At 41.3% G+C, this 18,947-nt stretch overlaps 1 protein-coding gene across 1 annotated transcript; it reads right to left on the reverse strand.

Annotated features, from left to right (window-relative positions):
- Positions 1–8,739: 8,739 nt before the first annotated feature.
- On the reverse strand, positions 8,740–18,947 carry DCUN1D3 (defective in cullin neddylation 1 domain containing 3). The gene is made up of 4 exons (XM_082490519.1): positions 18,913–18,947; positions 16,435–16,511; positions 11,531–12,063; positions 8,740–9,495 (listed from the first exon to the last, which is right to left on the reverse strand). Exons 3-4 carry the CDS (start codon positions 11,959–11,961, stop codon positions 9,012–9,014), a joined length of 915 nt encoding a protein of 304 aa, XP_082346645.1. The 5' UTR covers positions 11,962–12,063; positions 16,435–16,511; positions 18,913–18,947; the 3' UTR covers positions 8,740–9,011.

An 18,947-nucleotide genomic window follows, 5' to 3' on the forward strand; every position in this document is an offset into this window, starting at 1 on the left:
AGCACAAAACCTTTTCCATTAAACCTTCTTGCTGTGGCCATTTTCCTTGGTGGGCGAGCTGGGCAAGTGCTTAGGACAGGGGGAGTGTTGCATAAAAGCCCATCGGTATTGGCCTGTAAGATGTAACTCAGCAAGTTGTTCATTGCCCGAGACTGACAGACCAACTGGGTTGTCTTCACTGAAGCATTGCAAGCCCTAAACCAGCAAGCCAAGTTAATGTACCTGCAGCAGCTGCTCAGCGGTTAACAGCTATTCTCAGGAATTGTGTGGATTTCTGGAAATGCGCTCTGCCAGCTCTGAAGCAGAGTCACCGCCTCCTTTCTGGGAAAGTACTGTACTTAGTCCATAGAAAAGAGGAATTGGTGATTCATACTTCTTGGACAAGCTTCACTTTCTCCTCCCTCCCTGACCACCCCCCCACACACACACAAAAAAGGGGAAAAAAAGAAGTGTGGCTGTGGGGGGGGCGAGGGCCATTTTAAGGCAAGCACGTGTCTGTGCGAACTTCACACAGCATCGCTTACAGCAGGGAGCTGGAAGCGCAGAGTTGCAGTAACGCTCAGTGCACTACCCGCAGCAGGGTGAGCTGATTTGCAGCCATTGTCATCTAAAATAAAGGCTGCTTGACTGTCCTGTTATCACAAATTTCCAAGCACGAGGATGCCTAGGAAAGCTTTTGGCACTCAGGAAAAAAGAAAAATTAAAAGGAAATGTTTGTTATAAGGTTTGAACGTGAGACAAAGAATTTCTTGATGTGAATTAGAATAGGGTGACATAAAAGTTGAAATAGTTATTATTCCAGAAATTATTAAATACAGCTGACAGAATATTCACACCATCCTGGTTTCCAACCCCAAGTTCAGTGCACTGGGCTCTTGAGCAAAGAGCATCTTACAGAGTAGAAATTGGGAGTTGCTGTGTGGAGGAACAGGCAAAAATAAAGGCAAGGGAGAGAAAGGCAAATGCATCACTAGCCCAGAGGCAGCACTAGTGAGCAGGCAGTAGATGCTCACTCAGTGTCTTTCATGCCTGAATTAAAAGCCTCGAAAACTCCTGAAATTACATATATTATTAAGCAAGATGAATGCAGCCATGTTTTTTTTTTTTCTTTTAAAAAGGTACTTAATCCACTGCCAGTGAGCCTGGCATCCTTTGGGTGTAGCTTTTGCAAACTGGGATAAGCATCAACGCCAGCGCTACTACAAAATGCAACAGGGAGTGGGTCACTTGGCCCAGCACTGGCAGACCCCACTGCTGGCCCCAGCCCGGCAGAGACCAGGGGTCAGGGACTCAGCGGAAGGGGTGAATCGCAGACTGACCTCAGCACTCATCCCTCTGAAATAACATGCTCCTGTTAAGACTGGTCACATCCAGCGTCTCCTTGTTGTAGATACTGGCGCTACAAAGGTAAAAAAAAAACAAAAACAAAAACAAAACAAAACAGCGAGTTTTCATTCCATGTGCTTAAAAATGATGCAGTCACCTCCCTGCAAGGACTACGCAGGATTCAGTAGGCATCCAGGATTCCTGCTTGAGAAACTCTGGAGATGACAAATAAAAGTAGCAAGAGTCCTATTTATAGGCATGAAAAAATAATTAATTTGTCCCCTTTTAATTCAAAATGTAAAAAGGACTTCAGCTTTAAATAAGACATTTTGTACAAAGCTTAAGCACAAAAAAGTGAACACCAACGTGTCATGTAAACACCACAAATGTTACTCATTTGTTCAGTAATGCACAGAACAGTGTGCACGTTCCCTTTCCAGTGGATTAGATTTCTGTAGCTGTTCCCCTCCCTCCCCTCAGACCTTACTGGAACACAGGAAACTCAGGAGCTTTGGAACATTTACAAAGCTACAGTAGTCAGGTTACATTGTGACTAAAGGATGTTTTTTTTTTTTCTTTAAGGGATTGGTCATTTAAATATACAGAAGTACAATAATCTCACAGGTAAATGAATGGCAGCTTGGATTAGAAAAAGCACCAAAATATTTAATATACATCTGGCACAAATTCCACAAGAAGTCAGTAATGGACAAACCAACGCTTTGCTTATAAGAAAAGAAAAACCTCAGACTGCACTTAATGCTCTTCTTCCAAAAGGGACACGACAAAAACATTGCACTCAGGATTGCTATCAAGTAAAGACAACCTTCTTATTACAACCTATTTGCATTGTGCCTTAGATTGCACATTCTGTAAGATGCTGTTTCCATTCTGTTCCAGACAACAACGGTGAGCAAAATTTGATATAAGAAAAGTAACTGTAAAACTACAAACCAAATGGGACTCAATAGATGCATCATCTTGAACTTCTCCCACTTTGCCTCTAGATCATCATTTCAAATTTGGCCACATCCCTTTAAAAAAAGATCCTACGTGAAACAGAATTTACTCCAACCATTTTCAAGCATTACAGTTACACAGCACTTCTGATACTGCTGTCTAAAAGAGGAAGCACGGGTCTGCTCCACGACACGCAATACATTCATCGTTTCCCAGAGCGAGAAAATTGGATCATACATGGTTATCTCTTGGGTAATTCTGAAAAGGCAAAAACCACTCCCAACACGAAGAACGGCAGATTTGATCCTACCTACCCTTGCTGGTTTACTGAGGGACTGAGAGATTGATCAGCTAGCTGCATTCATGTGTGAGCCAAAGAAAGCTGCACGAAGGTGTGCTCTCATTATTTCCTTAGAATTAGTTACTTCTCTGGGAGCAAACGCTATTCGAACGCATTCCTTCCATAGAGGGTGACTTGAGGCTAAATTGGGGCCGAGATCCACAAGCAAGTACTCCAAGAAATCCAGCTGCATCAAGTAGCTCTCCCAGGCTGACCCTTCTCCTCCATGCAGCCTCTCAAGGTCTTGCGGTTGCTTCATGCCCTCAAGACCAGCCAGTACAAACCCCAGTAGCGTTGGGTCAGGACCTAATCCTGCCAGTTGCATCCATGTCTCTTGGAACCGGAGTTACTCAACAACCAACAGCACCAGGCCCTCCACCGCTCCTGCCAGCACATCTCCTTATTTAAAGACTGTTTTAAATCTATCGATAAGAAAGCAAGCATATTTTTAAGATAACTATGTTTAGCGTGACTTAAAAAGTCACATCTTCAAAATATTAAGCACTATTTGGTTAAGTCCTCTAATATGTAATACATATGGGAGTATAAAAACAGCAGCCAGCTTTCAGCTCCACTGATCCTCTGTGCGGGTTTGCCATCTCTGGTCACACGATCTCCTCTCTCATGGGCCCAGAGAAGAGCAAGAGTCAGCAGCTGCAACTGCATAAAATGGCAACATTCAAGTAAACACACTGATTCAACAGTAGGCAACCTTTAGTCCAAATATAATTTACAGGGGGGAGGAAGAAAAACCCAACCAAAAAAATTTTACAGCAAGAACAACGGAGACAGATGTTTTTTCTGTCTGTGTGGCATGTCATCCAGAAAGGGCTTATCTGAAGAGTGCAATTATGCAAAGATAGAAGCTCTTTAAAAATAAAAGTTGTATAACCTCCAGAACCTGTTGGATTTTAAAACCTAACTACAGAAAGATGGAGGATTGCAATATTAGCAAGGAACCGCTGTAATTTCCGTGATTTAAGGCAAGCTGTTAGCAGGACTAGTACGTTCATGCTCCTTGTACCTATTGTCTCACACACCCCGCCGTTCTCTCGAGGTATGTGCCTGTACAGATAGTGCAAGAGGTCACACCCCAAAAGCAGCCCTCAAACTGGAAGAATCATCTTGTAGCAACAGTTGCTACAGCACAGCATCTAGTTGGGATTTGCAATGACAGTAATTGTCTGGCAGTTTTCTTTGCAGGAGGAACGCAAGGGGACACACGTGTTGTATGAAAAAGAGACACCACCATACACTCACGGCACTGCATCAGTTGGGTTCCTAAAGTTTCTTAAGGGTAAACAAAAAGGCTGATGGCTCCCTCCTGGGGAGCAGCTGCTTCAGCCTCAATTTATTGTCAGTACAGGTAGCCAGACCGGGGAAGAAGATGCGTGATGATAAAAGGCCCTGAGCCACACACAATGTAGCTCCAGTTGGTCACTCTATTGCACTCCAAAACTAGCACCCAGGAGGACCGGCGCTTTTGTTTGCAGCTTAACTTGGCTCCCTTTCAAAGGGTCAACTGCATGCAGATTAAAAGCGATATACCAAAAAGTACGACAAATAGATAATACTTAACTCGGGTCAATTAAAAAAAAAAAAAAAAGATTACTCATCCAGGCATAAAATCCTGGGAGCAAAGGATGGTAACCTTAAACTATTCAAGTCTAAGAACAAGAGGTAGAGATACCTATGTACTTCATGGTGAAGGAGTTACAGCCTTCCGTTTACAGTCTCATGTATTTCACTTCAGTTAACAATATAAAGCCAAAGACTCGATCTTCAATAGTCCAGAGAGAAGGTTTTTAACACTGGTGGTTTTGTTTGCATATAAAAAAATTTAAGCAGACACTTAGCTTTCAATACTTATTTGAAAAAATATTTGTTATTCAAACGCTACCCTGAAGAACTTCGACTTTCAGGCTAAGCATCTTCCTTTTTAATATGAAAGGCTAAATTCACATGCACACATTTTGAGCAGAGTGAGCTCAAGGGAAGAGCTGGGCGCCCAATTTACTTAGGATCTTCTAAAAAAAGGATCACACTGCAGAACACAAGGCTCCAAGACCCAGAAACTCACAATGACTATTATTTTCTGATGAATGGGAATGATGTAACCTCAGCCAACAAAACACATCACGACTGAGGTGGCTATTAACTACATGGTGTTTCTTTAACTTTGCTGATTTTTTTGGTTTTTTGTTTTTTTTTTTTTTTTTTTTTTTTTTTTTTGAAAAAAAGGCTTAGAACTGTAAGGAAGATACTTATGTTGACAGTGTCACGAAAATACTAAGGTCACTAGTCAGTGCATGGCCATGTCTGGGAATCACAGGTGACAGGCTAGTACCTGTCCTGGGATCTCTGGGTTCTTCAGGCTCTGACGGACACGCAAGGAATGAAATAAAAGTCACCAGGCAAAGCTGCTGCTGTCCCCAGCACTCTGACCCCCCACCTGAGAGCCACCCTGCCCTCAGGAAGAGGGGCTGCATCTATTTGCAACCGACCCCGTGTCACTCACTCGTCAGCAGAGCAGGGTGAGCTCGTTTCATGCTCTTATATGTGGTTGGCTGAAAAGCTCTAAAGGTTCAGAGGCCGATTCACCAGCAGATCTGCCCCACCAGCCAGGGGGAAGCCAGCGCTCCTCCTGGGGCAGACCGAACTGCCACAGGCTTCAGCTCTCTGATTTGATGCCACCTGCCACACCTTCACTTATTTTTCCTGTGGTTCTTTCATTGCAATTGCACAGTATTAAAAAAGCTATAATTCTCCATATACAATAGCACCAGCAGCAAGTAAACTCACAACTCAGTGTTCAATTTCAACTAATTTCCTCGGTCATGTTTTATGGCCAGCTATGGGCGGAATCTTTCAAATCCTTGCTTGAATCAATAAATAGTCTTTGACCTCAGAAATGCACCCACACACGTAAAAATTAGCACAGCTGAACCTCCAGTTGATCTGGGAGCAAAATTTTAAAGGTGTTGCAAATTAAAATGTGGTGCAGGTGGTCAGCGTTTTATTACTCAGGAGTAAAGTTTACAGGAGTTGTATTTCTCTGCATGTAAGGGACGGCAACAAAATGCCACAGACTGTGGATGTCAGACCAGTTTTCCAGTATATTACTAAAACTATCTATATTGTTATCTATAGTTATTTATCCCAAGTTGCAGCAGATTCACTACATGCATCAAGTTTTCTACTGCATACTCTAATCATAGTTGCAATGGTTTCAAGAATCCCATCAGCATCACTGCTCACTACGGTCCTGTGCCCTATACAATAAAGATTTAAATTATTTAAAAATGAAAAATTAACGTATTTGGCCTGTTCCACAGATATTCACAGTTTAACCATTAAACAAGCATATTTTCAGAGGCTCCAATATTGTTAAAGACTTCTCAGAAACATGTACAACCCCCCACTCCCACACAGGTACATCAGCAATACAGAGTACCGTCTGGTCTTGTTTAGGATCATAAAATCCCCAGGCAATCCAAGGGAAGGTCTGACACGCTCTCGCACTTTCACCACTGCCAAAGAGTTGCACCTTCAGCTCCTGGTTCAGGAGTTTAAAACTGACACAGGTCTGGCTTGCATTCTGTAAATGGTAATTAAAAAACCGAAGTTAGGCTAAAAATAAATGGTTCTTTGCTAGATAGATCATTTAGCTATTTTTGCGAGTATTCTACCCAACGGGTGGCGTTGTTCCTGCTCAGCTGAAAGCAGCAGAACAAAAGCAAGGCTTTCCTCTCATACAGGACTTAAGCCACCGAGAACTGTATGTCCTTTCCCCAAAAGGCAACAAGATTCTTCCCTTCCCGTATATTCACCACCACCACCTTTAAAAAGAAGCTGTATTATAATCATTTGATGCACTAAAATGGGCTAAGCCTCGATTCGCTACAAACTGATTTCCTTACTGCAATCCACATTCAGACCACAAGATAAACGCTTTCGTTAAAGAGCTCTATCCCTCATCCTTTGGAGCTGCTGCGGTTCAGCATATATATCAGTAGCAGCCACTGTCACGATTTTGTGTGCATGCACTGGCTATCCATTTGAATAGTTAGTTTTCACACTCTGGACCTTTTAAATTCCCTTTAGGAAAAAAAAAAAATTAAGTGATGAAAAAGCATTTAATAGCTGAATGAATGAGTAGTCTCAAACTCATAAACACAGTCTTCGTTTACTATCAAAAAAGTCTCCATTTGGAACTTTTGCTAGCAAAGCAGCCTCTGTTGGGGACTTTTTTTTTTTTTTTTCTTAAATAACAGCACCAGCAAAAGTCTCACCATAAATTCAGACATACCAACACAAGTGCTTTGGCCTGCTTTGCTCATCAAATCAGAATAAGATTTTGCTGCCAAACAGTGCTTGTGCCATGGTAGCTTGGAAGGTTATAGTAACAAGGACAAAGCTTTGGATATATTTCCCTATAATACAGCAAGTCCAGGGCTCCCCCCCTGCAAAGGGGCTGACTCAGCTGCTTCTGGAACAATTACAGTTGTTTTCCACAGCTTAATATGTCTCCCAGCAAGAGCCTGCAGAAGCAGCATGGACCAAACTCTCTTTATTAGATGAAAGAGATGCTATCTGTGGCTTCTGGGTTTGTTTTCAAACAGTTTTCAATACCCACATTTTGTTAGTGATTTATGATCTCAGACCCAAGCTATTGCATAGGCTGTGCACCAGCAAAGCCAGTGACAGAATTCAGGCAGATCCTCCTCCTCTCTCTGCCAACCCCTCTGGGGCACAGCAGATGTGCAAAGCATGCCATCCTGGATGCAGTGCCAAGCTTGCCACTTAAAATCTGTTTCCCTTTAGCTTTAAAACCCTTATATCACAAAAGTCGTTAGATGCTGTGGATGACTGTCCAGGTTTTTTTTGTTTCGGTTTGTTGTTTGTTGGGTTTTGGTTTTTTTTTTTTTAATTGAATGCGTTTTATGATCCTGAAACAGCTCTGAAAATAAAAGGTGTGTAATGGAAGTGTATCAAATTCATTAAGCCAGTACTTAGCTCCATAGAAAGCCTTGGCAATCATCCCTTTTACCAAAAGGTGTAAAAAAGTTGACATACTAAAATTAAAAAAGGTAGCATCAATAACCAAAAAAGTTTCAACCAGTGTTAATAAAACTCCCTTTAAGTCACAACAGTTTCAACAGGCAAATAGTCCCAATACAGGCATTGTAAAATAATAAATTGACTCCTACCCAAATATTATCAAATCAGTCTAAAAAATGACTCATCTACACTGTTGTCATTAAGAACACATTAAGAATTCACTTTGTCATCAGATGCCGATATTGTTGCTCCAGAAAGTGTGGAGTATTAACTGCGATTTAGCAATTAAACATAGGTTTTAAAAAATTGGTTTGTTGATATTAATGCAAAAGATAGTTCCTTACATAGAAGTACTGTGCTTGCCAGACAAGTAAGATAATACTTTAGGTATAAATCAAACAAATTAAAGCAGAATTATACCACAGTTTTCCTTGAAGACTTACGGTCTGTGTGTTGCTTCTGTCAATGTTTAACAAAATTAAGAAGCAGAACCTTTGGTTCTTTTAGTCAAGTAAAAATATTTTCATGTAACCACAAAAATACAACTTCCAGAGAAAATGGAAGTCCATCAAGAAGTCCACTTTCAATAAAACTGAGGTAGTACTGCTCTTTTATTACATGATGTGTAAGAGATTTAGATACAAATCATCATCTACCACTCAGTTGACTGACAGGTACAGTAATTTTATAAAACAATCCCAACATTTAATTTGAAACTCCAAAAAAAGGAATGATTTGGACTCATTCACTAAGAGTTAGCTTTAAAATGGGAATTAGCCATATTACAAAAAGCTTTTGCTTACGTTGGTTTTGAGAGCCTTATTACTGGGGGGATTAATGCATTTATAGTTAACAGTTAACACTGCTGTTCATCTTGGTATAAAACCTTAAAATTATTACAGCCTAAAATTTCAACAATGTAAACAGCACTACACACAGTACAGACCTGCCCTGACAGATGTAGTATGAAAAACTTAATCTGGCACTGTATAATTTAGCGATGTTAATTTAACCTAACTAAAAAGATCTACATTGTGCAAGAAATATCAGACTTACTTATACTAATCTGAAGTCTTAAAAAAACCAACCCCAAAAACGCTTAACTTGTAGCCAGGGTCAAATATTTCAGGGCAAGAGAAAAAGGAATAACCAAAATTAAGAAAGTGCCTAAAACATGATACAGCATTTTAGAGCCCTTTCAAAGACAAGGCAGAAAAAGGTGTAAAGTAGAAAAGTCTGGAGCCTCGGTAATTTCCAGAAACATCCAGAGTTTACATTTCATGAAGGGCAACAGGTTGCTTCCGTCACTGCTGCTTCAATGCCGCTAAGTCTGTTCCTCCACACACAGGCCCTCTGTGTCCGAAGATGTAATACATTTGGTTTCCTCTTCCTTTTTCCTTCGCTCCATTTCCCACTCCACAAAGGTATCGAAGAGACTCGGCCAGGCCTCGTCCTCGCTGTAGTTGCTAAGGTCCGGTCCAATCACCTGAGTAAAATTTAGGAACATGTTCCACGTGTCCCGGGAGATTCCCTTGATTCCTGAGGGGTTCTCGATTAGGAAGTGTAACCACTGGTCCAAAATGGGGGGCTTGTTTTGGGTGAAGACTAATTTCCAAAGGGCAATGGCTATTTCCCGATGTAGCGACCTCTGTCCTTCTTCAGAGTCCAGGCCGAACTGGAAGGTGAAACGATAGAGATCCTTGAATTTGTCTTCCTGCTTGGCTTCGTTTAAGAGGCTGGGGAACCTTGCACAAATGCCGTCAATGCTGTCTGCGTTTATTGCTTTGCAGCCTTCAAAAAACTCCTTCCTATTAAGCAAGAAAAAGAAATTAGTCTGAGTGCTTCCCACCGACCTCACGTGCTGAATGCTTCCCATCTCTGTTCAGCTATGCCGAATCGGAAGAGGGTTATCCGGATGAGACAAGGTGTGCTCTCAGCCCAGGTGGCACAAAGATCTTGGCAATGGGAGCTACTGGAAGGGGAGACATTTCCAAGAAATTTCTCCTGGCCTGGGGAACCACAGACACCACTCAGATCTGCTGGTGCACTCAAAAGAGATTTTGCTGTCTGGCTTTCTGACTACTCGATAATACCACATCCAGCACCTTTCACATCAGACAGTGAATAAAATTTACCGCAGAACAAATGCCAAATGTTTGAAAACACCACATTTATGCACTGGAGTGCCATATATAAACCAGCTTGATTCAGTACTGCCCATGTCTAAACGCCCATGCTCTGGGCGAGCTGTTCTCAAGGGACAGAACAGTTCACCAGTGGCTTTCCTGTGGTTTTTGGTTGCTCTTCCAGCCTGCAAAATAAAAAGGGTGCCAACACCGACGGTCAGCGAAGGCACCTGCCAAGAGAGCGGAAGAGAGCACAGCATCACGTAACACAAGCTACAATGCAACATATAAACACTGCTCAAAGCACTAGTCCTATACTAATTAGCATACTAATAATCTGGCCAAGTGGGTAGATAGTTAGCTCTGATTTCTCTAATGCTCATGGAGCAAGTGTTATAACCAGCCAATATTAACCAAAGCCAACAGACTCTGATGCGGGACGGGCTGGAGGGAAGACAGGAGATGGGGCAGCGCTCGGGAGAACAGAAGACCACACTGCTTTCCTTGATGGAAGAAGTCGATCAGCACTCATATCGTGGAGTATGCAGTTAAAAAGATATAACCTCTCACCGCTAGATTTGCCCTCTTTCCAGGAAAATCAAAATGATCTTAAAACTCATGGTGGCTGTGCCAACTCACAGACACTACCTGCAATTCCTTCACCACACTAGCAAATACCTGCGCCATCAGCCTCCAATAAATCCACATTTGCATTCCAGAATAACCCATCCATTTGACACAAATCCACAAAGACTCTGAAGATGCTGGAAAAGTTACCTGTGTTCAGTGCACAGCAGAGGCTTGGTTCAAGGCTCAGGACACCAAAGTAATTTTGAAAGTTATTAGCTGAGTAGAAACAGGTAGCATTACTCAAACCAATCAAGATAGACCACAAGAACAAAAAATTCATTCTCTCTCAGCAAGTCCCTGTAGGAAGTCTTTACTTGCTCTTACCTGGACATTGATAATCAAGTTGGGGGAAGCTGTTGTAGTTTTGGATTGTTTGGTTTGTTGTTGTTTTTTCGTTTTGTTTAGGTTTTTTTTTTTTTTTTTCTGGTAAGTTTTAGCTGTTCTGTCTTTTCCTGTAGCATCACACAAGCTATAAGCCTGCTGACTGACCACCTTGTCCAGAAGGACAGATAATACTTTAAACACAAATCACTTGTCAACCAATATGAAACAGCTACCAGTGTCAAAAAACCTTGCATTTCCTTCCCTCTCTACGCTTTAATAGGATTACTCTTGGAAAAAGACATTAAGTGTAACACTGGTTGGGCAGGAACAATTCTTAGGAAGCTGTCTGTCATTCTTTCACAGAATGGTAACAGAGTTGGTAACAACTACTAAGGAATCTAACATTACTTTAAAGCGAAAATTAATTTCAGTGTCTGATCTCATCACCAAGATAATGCTGGACACAGTAAAACTGCTTTTGGTAAATCAAGACTAAATGAATGTCTACAGAATCTCACTACACTGTTCATCGTTAGCAGATCACGTCCAAAACCACATTTTTTGGTTCTGAAACCCACTGTGAGGGGAAGGGGAAACGAGGACAATACAGAGCTACCTTCTGCAGTGGTAGGAATTAATTTGATCAAAATGCAAGCGTTAGAAGAAATAAGTAAGTGAAGCTAATGAGGCTGTCTATCCAACATACAGATGACAGGATATACTTTAACATATGAAAATAATTACAAGTTCTACAAGAACTAACCTTGTAAATTTGCACATGGTAGCAGCCTGGAATTTCCAAGCCAAAACTAGCACTTTAAATTCAGTGGGATCAACACAGAGGTCATTGCAAAATCGTTCCATTCCTTCTTCCAGTATGGCATCTTCCCGTTCATCCTTATACCTCCTAAATAACTCCCCAATCCTTTGGAGCGAAGATTCTTCTGTGCTGGAAACAGAGTCTTTCTTTGTATCTCCAGAGAACGTTGGAGGCTGACTAGACTCTACAGCAGCATCTGTTTTCTTCGTCCCATTCACAAGTATATCTCCTGAAGACTTCCCGCAAGCTGAACCATGGTCATCTTTGTGGACTGCACTTCTCTTACTATGCGACTTGCTGCTGGATTCCCTTTCCCCATTTTTGCTGCCAAGGGTAGAAGAAGGATTCTTGCACTTTGTGACACACTGGCCCATGATGTTGCAAGCCCAGCTTCTAGAGCAGTCCCCTTGCCGTCAGACACCCTCGCAGCTGCTCTTCAACACATCTCACCATGCCATTAGCGGCAGTCAACTAACCTGAAAAACAGTTTCAGAATCAAATTGCTGTTTCTCCACAAAGAATATTGTAAATATTAAATGTGGGATAACATTTGCCAGTAAGAGACCAACTTCAGGGTATTTAAGCTTTGCATACTGAAAAGGAGTAGTGTACAGAAGGTTGGCATATGCCATAAATTTCAGGCAATTTCAGGCTGTTTTACCTAGAAATCAATGCAGCTCACTCAGTGGCTGCAGTATACTAACGGGTCCTAATAAAGGAAATTCCTAAAATTCTTACTGTAACATAGGTTACAAAGAGGTTGATTCACGTACAGACTTCATCAAGACGGACTACTCTAACCCAGAAATATTTTAAAGGAAATGGTTTTTAAGAGTATACCCACATTTTATATATAGAGTATAAAACACTGAAACAAAGCAGCGGGGGTGGGGACACTGATGGGACAGCCTGGCAGACTGAAGCAGTAGATTCAGACTGTACCTTCAACAAATGGTCAAAAGTGGTTGGTTGTGGTTTTGGTGGTTGGGTTGTTTGGTTTGTTTTTTGGTTTTTTTTTTGTTTGTTTGTTTTTTGTTTGTTTGTTTGTTTTTTGGGGGGGTGAAGGTGGGCATGGAGAAGGTGTTGGTTTGGGTTTTTGTTTGTTGTTTGTTTGGTTTTTTTAAACAGAGTTTGGAATCTAGATTCTTGTTCGTAAAACATACAGAGAGCATGTTTGCAGAATACAGGCAACACTCACTTTTCATGCAAGATGGTGTTTAGGAATCATTGTTTCAAGTGGGTGCCACCTTTAGGTAACAAGACAGACAGGGGGAGGGGGCCTTTTTATTGAAACTTTTTCAGACAGATACACATGCAGATAAGTAGTAGTAATTCCAGTTCAGTTTTTTTTTTAAAAATTAAAATGCCAAAATGATTTCATCATACCCTGTTTTCATAAATCACAATGTTAAAGCCTTGCATATTGGGAAAAGATATTTTACCCACAGAAAAGAGTTCTTAAATTTTCCCTATTAAAACCAAAGTAACACTGTGACACTATCCTATCAGCATGCAGCCATGCCGTGGACAGTCCTTTTCTCAGAAACATCAACTCCAAGAAAGCAACTGCTTATCGTATTCCCCGTTTACCCACTTACTTGCATTTAATCTCCACTGTCAGTTAGGCAAAAGCCTCAAACATAAAAATTGGGTTTGCCCTGTCTTTGTTTACTGCTTCCAGGTTACTGAATTAGAACAAGAGAAAGAGATAAAAGTGAAAAATTAAGAAATAGAATAAGTGTCATGTCAGTTTTTCTGTATTCTTTCTTGGGTAAAACTCTTCTGAGACCAAATCCCTCTTTTAAGCTGTAAACCAACTTGGAGCAGCAGCACCAAGTGCAGATGAATTCTCCAGAAATCAGGATTACAAACATAAATCAGCCATTATACCCATTTTGGCAAAACAGCACATAACGCAGTTTCATGAGGAAACAGTACAACTACAACAGCCAAGATGCTGGTTTCAGCTACCTGACTTCCCTTCCCTTGCCCTCCCCAGTCCCTTTCTTATTAAGCCCATAACCCACAACTAAAACTAACAAAAACCTATTTTTAAGCAGCAAAAGGAACAAACATCCAACACATCCTTTCAAACTGCTTTAAAGATGAACTTTGTATAGGCAAGTAAAGTTCAATTTAATGTATTCAAGAATAATTTCTTATTCATTTGTATTTTAAAGGATTCATTCCTGCTCAAATGCATAACAGCCATTATTAGATGTTGGGGACTGGGAACAGCTTTTTCCTATGGGCAGATTAAAAAATAGCTGCCTATTAATGAACAGTACTTTCCTCTAAAGTAGCTGGTAGTAGTGAAACCATACACAGCATAAAGGACAGAGATGAATCCAATTCACTTTAGGAATCCCAATTTAAAGTTAAAAAAAAAAAGTTTGCGAGACTAACTTACATAATCTGTCCATAAATTTTCCTAACACAAGTGATTCATGCCATCGTGCTTCCTACGCAACAGCTTGTATTAATGATGACAATCTAATATTCAAGTCTACAAAGCGACATCACCAGTATGATGAAACCGACAGGGTTTATTGTCATGAAAAGACAGCCTTACAATACAGAGAGAAGATCATCCAGCATTATTAAACACCTGTACGTGAGGAAATGACCTGACAACTGTTTCCAAAAACCACTGGGAGAGTACAGTAACATTAACCCATAGAGTGCAAGTTAACCATGTCCCCCGCAGGACACCCCTCAAACAAACGCGTTCTCTGTACTCCAACCTACTTGCCTTACAAGGAGCCAACTGCTGCTCCCAAGCAGCCACTGCCTGGGCTCTGCGAGCACTGCTCTTCCCCGCAGTAACGGAGCTCTTCCTTCCTCCTCCCTGCCGAGGAGGTTTTCAGAGCACAATCCTACTTGTTATGAGCAAACACTAGAAGATACTGAAGTACAGTTGCTGCAATTCCTCACTTTTCTACTACACGAAACTTGATGCCACGTGCCAGATACTTTGAAGCCTTCTACCCCAAAAATAGCAAAACCAGCTTGAAAAAAAAAGTCAGACTGCATCCGCTGGCCGTTTGTGCATGTATCTGGTTTTGTAAGAGACAAATCTTTTGGCGCTCCATCAGTTACCCTTTTATAAAAGGCCTTCACTGAGCTGGATCCACTTCACTTGCTAGTCACCTCCGCTTCCTACATGACTCAGGTTTCAAGGCACGAACGGAACAAGAGCCTCGGCAGGAGACAGAAACAAGTGGGAGAACTCGGCCCTTTTGTTAAGAAAGGCTGGAGAGAGGATCCAGTTGCAGCATCAGGAGCTGCACTGAACTCAGTGTTCAAGAAGTATGAAAAAGCGCTCTCATGAAAGCAAACAGAGCTACTCATTTAACTGCAGAGCAAAGCAAATGTCACGTCTAGGTCATGCCGATTACAGTTAAGTGAGCACAAGGACGTGCAGAGATATTTCTCCCAGCTGGATCGGAAACTACAAGTATAAAGTTCTTGCACACCCAAAGGTTACACCGGATTGGTGGCAAAGCATCAATTCCCAAAAGGATCAGTTCCCAAGAGCAAAATTACCGCAACAGGCTTGTACAATGTAACAGTGAGACACACAAGGCAGCACTGACCACTAGTTTTGCCATTCTACTAAAAAAAGAGATCAAAATTCAGGGCTAAGGTTGGAACATACTCAGCACCACAGGACACGGTACTCCCAAAGAAGTTTGATTACTCAGACAAATATTGAGCAATAACCTACAGTAAATATGAATCACCAAGATGCCCGTGAGGCCATCTTCCACAGAACAGGAACTGCAAAGCAGAGATCGACAATGATGTTCTCTGCTCCTTTCTAGGAGGCAGTAAGCAACTCCTGTGGAAACACAGGAAGACTAGCACTGGTGAATACAGCCTGCAAAAGGAAAGCCACCAACTAAGAACAAAGGATGTGTAGAACCATATTGCCCCATGCATTAAACGCAAAACCTAGAGAAGATTGGAAAGACCTTGCTAATGCTTAGTGGGGCTTTTTGGTTGATTGGGTTTTGGTGTTGGTTTTTTTTTGGTTGGTTGTTGTTGGTGGTTTTTTTAAGTACTGTAAGTTTTTCTCCATTTTCAAGTGACCAGATCACATGTAACCCAAGATTTGAAGGAAGCAAAACAACAAAGTGACTCAGTAACAATTCTGTGTCACACAAGCACACCATAGTACAATTGAAAAGAGCAGCACTGAAGTGCTGGAGAGAAGATGCAAAGGAGATATTTAAGTAACCCTGTATTTTTCTTTAATGACCAACGTTATTGTAGTAATAGAAATTATTGGATACATCCAGAGAATAACAAAACACAGCCAAGCATTATGCTGTTTAATAGAGTGTTGCATCAGAAGGTATTTGCAACAAGTTTCAAAACGCTGAAAATATCAAGAAAGAAGAGGAAAAAAAACCCTCCATACATTCAAGAGCACCTCAAAGACAAATTTAGGAAATCTCATGACAAAAGCAGACACAGCTCAGCCAACCATTAAATCCCCTCCCAAGCAGCAGTTCACTAGCTAAGGCAAAGACAGCATTGCTAGAGCTTAACCTCAACCCAGCCTCAACTTTTGGCAAAGACTTGAGCAAAGTCTGTAAGAATTTTACAGAATTTCACTATGCGTTATCTACTTTTTAGTGGACAGGGATACATGACTTCTAAAATAGCTGAGAGTACGGAACAGTATCACAGGTGCCCCGTCTTTTTCCAGCTCTGAAGAGATACACACAGCTTTCCACTGAGGAGACACAAGAGGATCATTGCAACTGCTGAACCAGAAGGAATTGCTGCTCTAACTGTTGATGCTGGACAAGTGATCTTGTCAGCAAACATCTAATACTTACATCATTTCAGCTACACAGAGAATCATTCCACGAGCTTTCACAGCCTCCTTCAGGCTCCCTGGGTTCCACATGGAATGCTGAAAGACAAAAGACCGCACAAATCTTTACATTTAGAATAGGCTGTGAAAACCATAAAATGCACCAAACCTCTCAAAAGTGACTATGCATTTAATAAAACCCTTCATAACCAAAACACATTTGTTGAAAGAGTAATTTTATAAAACTACTTCACTCTTTTACATATTAAGTAGCATTAACAGCACTAACACTGCATTGTCATTTAAAGCATAGATCAGGTCCTGAATACAACAGACAAGTTCAAATGTTTGTCAGGAGTAAACACATGCTTCCGGATACTTTTATGGCTTTCAGCACGGGAGAGTTAATTCCCCATTTCATGCACTCAAAGCAAAACAGAGGACATGCTATCATTGTCAATGCATGTTAGCTAAGCGGCTGTTTAATCTGTGAATGCCAGACAGCTGCTACCTAGCAAAGCATAATTTGGGTCTAGAAAGTAATTCTCTTTTTTTCATTCTCTAGCACATTCTTTTCCATGTTTGTTTTCCCATGTTCAGTTGAGCCGGCTCAACTTCACGCCTCTTAAATTCCCAGCTCTGCTATACAACTACAAGGCTCTGAAGTGAGTATGACAAAGGTATATCTGCTTTGTGTAGCAAGAGCTACAACCACAGCACCTAGTCAACACCTCTGTCTGTATCTGATCTAGAAAAAAAAACAAACAAAAAACCACCCCAAAAAACCCAAGAAAGCTCTGGCAAAGCTCCTCTGCTCTACCATACTAACAGAAATACTAAAATGCCTTGGTTTTGCGGTTCTTAGTACATCTAGGGAGCATACTTACTTTTTACATGAGACGTACTTCTTAGGAAACAAATGGGAACATTAGCTTGTTCAGTGCTTTCTTCAGTAGAAAGTAGGCAATAGATGTAGAAGGACAACCACGAAACAAGTTCTTATCGCATATGCCAATCTCTGCTTAAGTTGAGTTTTCCCCAAACTTTAGTCCTATATGTGGGTTAGGACAAATTTCACCAACAAATAAAACCTAGTTAAGATAAAAGCTTTTAAAAAAGCTTTCAAAAGCACAAGGAAACAGGCATCCAAAATGCTTCAAAACCCCTAGAAACTGTGGAGTGGTACTTTCGCCCATAATTCACACACACGGAGCAAAAACGTATCTCCACTGAACCATTTTTAGGTATTTATTTTTGAGATGGATAGTCCAAACAGCCTACTTCATCCTGTATTTGCATCCTCCACTTCCAAACCTCATCTTCCACACAAGTAACAACACTTTTGCCCCCTCGATGGTCTCACAGCTCTTTTAGCATACACCCCTGCTGAAAGGGCCGCCCCGTGTGGGTGCACAGCCACCAGCCAGCTTAAACGTATATGGGCACAGAGGAATTCCTGCCTCTCTCATGGTGGAAGCACTAGCTTGGATTTCTTTCTATTTGACCATAGCATCCCATGAATTTCAAGAATTTAAGCAAATGTAACATCTGGCACTTCTATGTTAATTTCGTTTGGCACCCTGCAACTAAATAATTCCTTTTATAAGTCATAGAGGGAGGAAAGAAGAGACAGGAGGGACAGGGCGCTGTGCAGCCTCATTCCCCCAGGAGTTTGCTTAAGTAGAGGAGAGGCAACATCTTACACTTCACATTTTGAAAACCATTGTCATGGCAACTTTATGCAACAAACTAACTACTTCTCAAACAGATTTGTATTTCTTTGGAAGAAACCTATGATCCACCAAGTCTACACCTCAGCTGACTACAGCACACACAGGAAGCAAATGCTTATTTCAAGTTCAAAAGAAGCTGAATCTGATGGAGTTCAGCCCTACCCAGCAATAGCCAAACTTTTCAGGTTGTTTGAAGTAGTTTCCACATTGGCTGACCTGTACACACACGCTGTCTGGAGCCAGAAATTTTAACATCTGTTAGAACCGCCAGCTACAATTCTTCCCCCATTCTTATTACTTTTATTCAACCAAGTTACCCATTTCACCTTTTAATTTTTAATGTAGTAGCAAGTCTAAACTTCTGTGACAACACAATTATGGGACGTGGAATAAAAAGTTAGCATGCACTAGCAGTAAAAAAAACAAGCTATTCAAGTCTGTATTTAAAGGCTATCATAGCACAGCAATGCGTTGTGGCTGACTTCATCCTAAATCACACAACGTGACTGTGGCGGTGGTGGAAAGAAGCATCAACACTTCTGTGGCACAGGTTTTAATTCAGTCCTTGGGTCAGGGTTGCAAAGTACAGCTGTATGCTACAATCACCAAGCATCCCCCCCTTGCTGGTGCGGGAGGAGTGTCATGCAACAGTGACTCAGAAAACAGTCTGCATCCTTCATTAGCAATCCCACTTAGCAGTCCACTGGGAAAACGAGTAAGTAAATGGTGTGCACCCTCAGGATTATGGAGACCTTTGTTTTGCTTACCTGCCTCTTTCTGCACCTGTGTCTGATTGCCCCCT

The sequence above is a fragment of the Vanellus vanellus genome (assembly GCF_965231255.1).
Source record: "Vanellus vanellus genome assembly, chromosome: 14".
NCBI classification, from domain to species: domain Eukaryota; kingdom Metazoa; phylum Chordata; class Aves; order Charadriiformes; family Charadriidae; genus Vanellus; species Vanellus vanellus.

What these genes read in the sequence shown, in the direction of transcription:
- DCUN1D3 (XM_082490519.1), bottom strand. Translation starts at nt 11,961, where the DNA reads ATGGGCCAGTGTGTCACAAAGTGCAAGAATCCTTCTTCTACCCTTGGC. An exon ending in ACCATGTGCAAATTTACAAG is followed by an intron (nt 9,496 to 11,530) that starts GTTAGTTCTTGT and finishes CTTGCTTAATAG; the next exon opens with GAAGGAGTTTTTTGAAGGCT.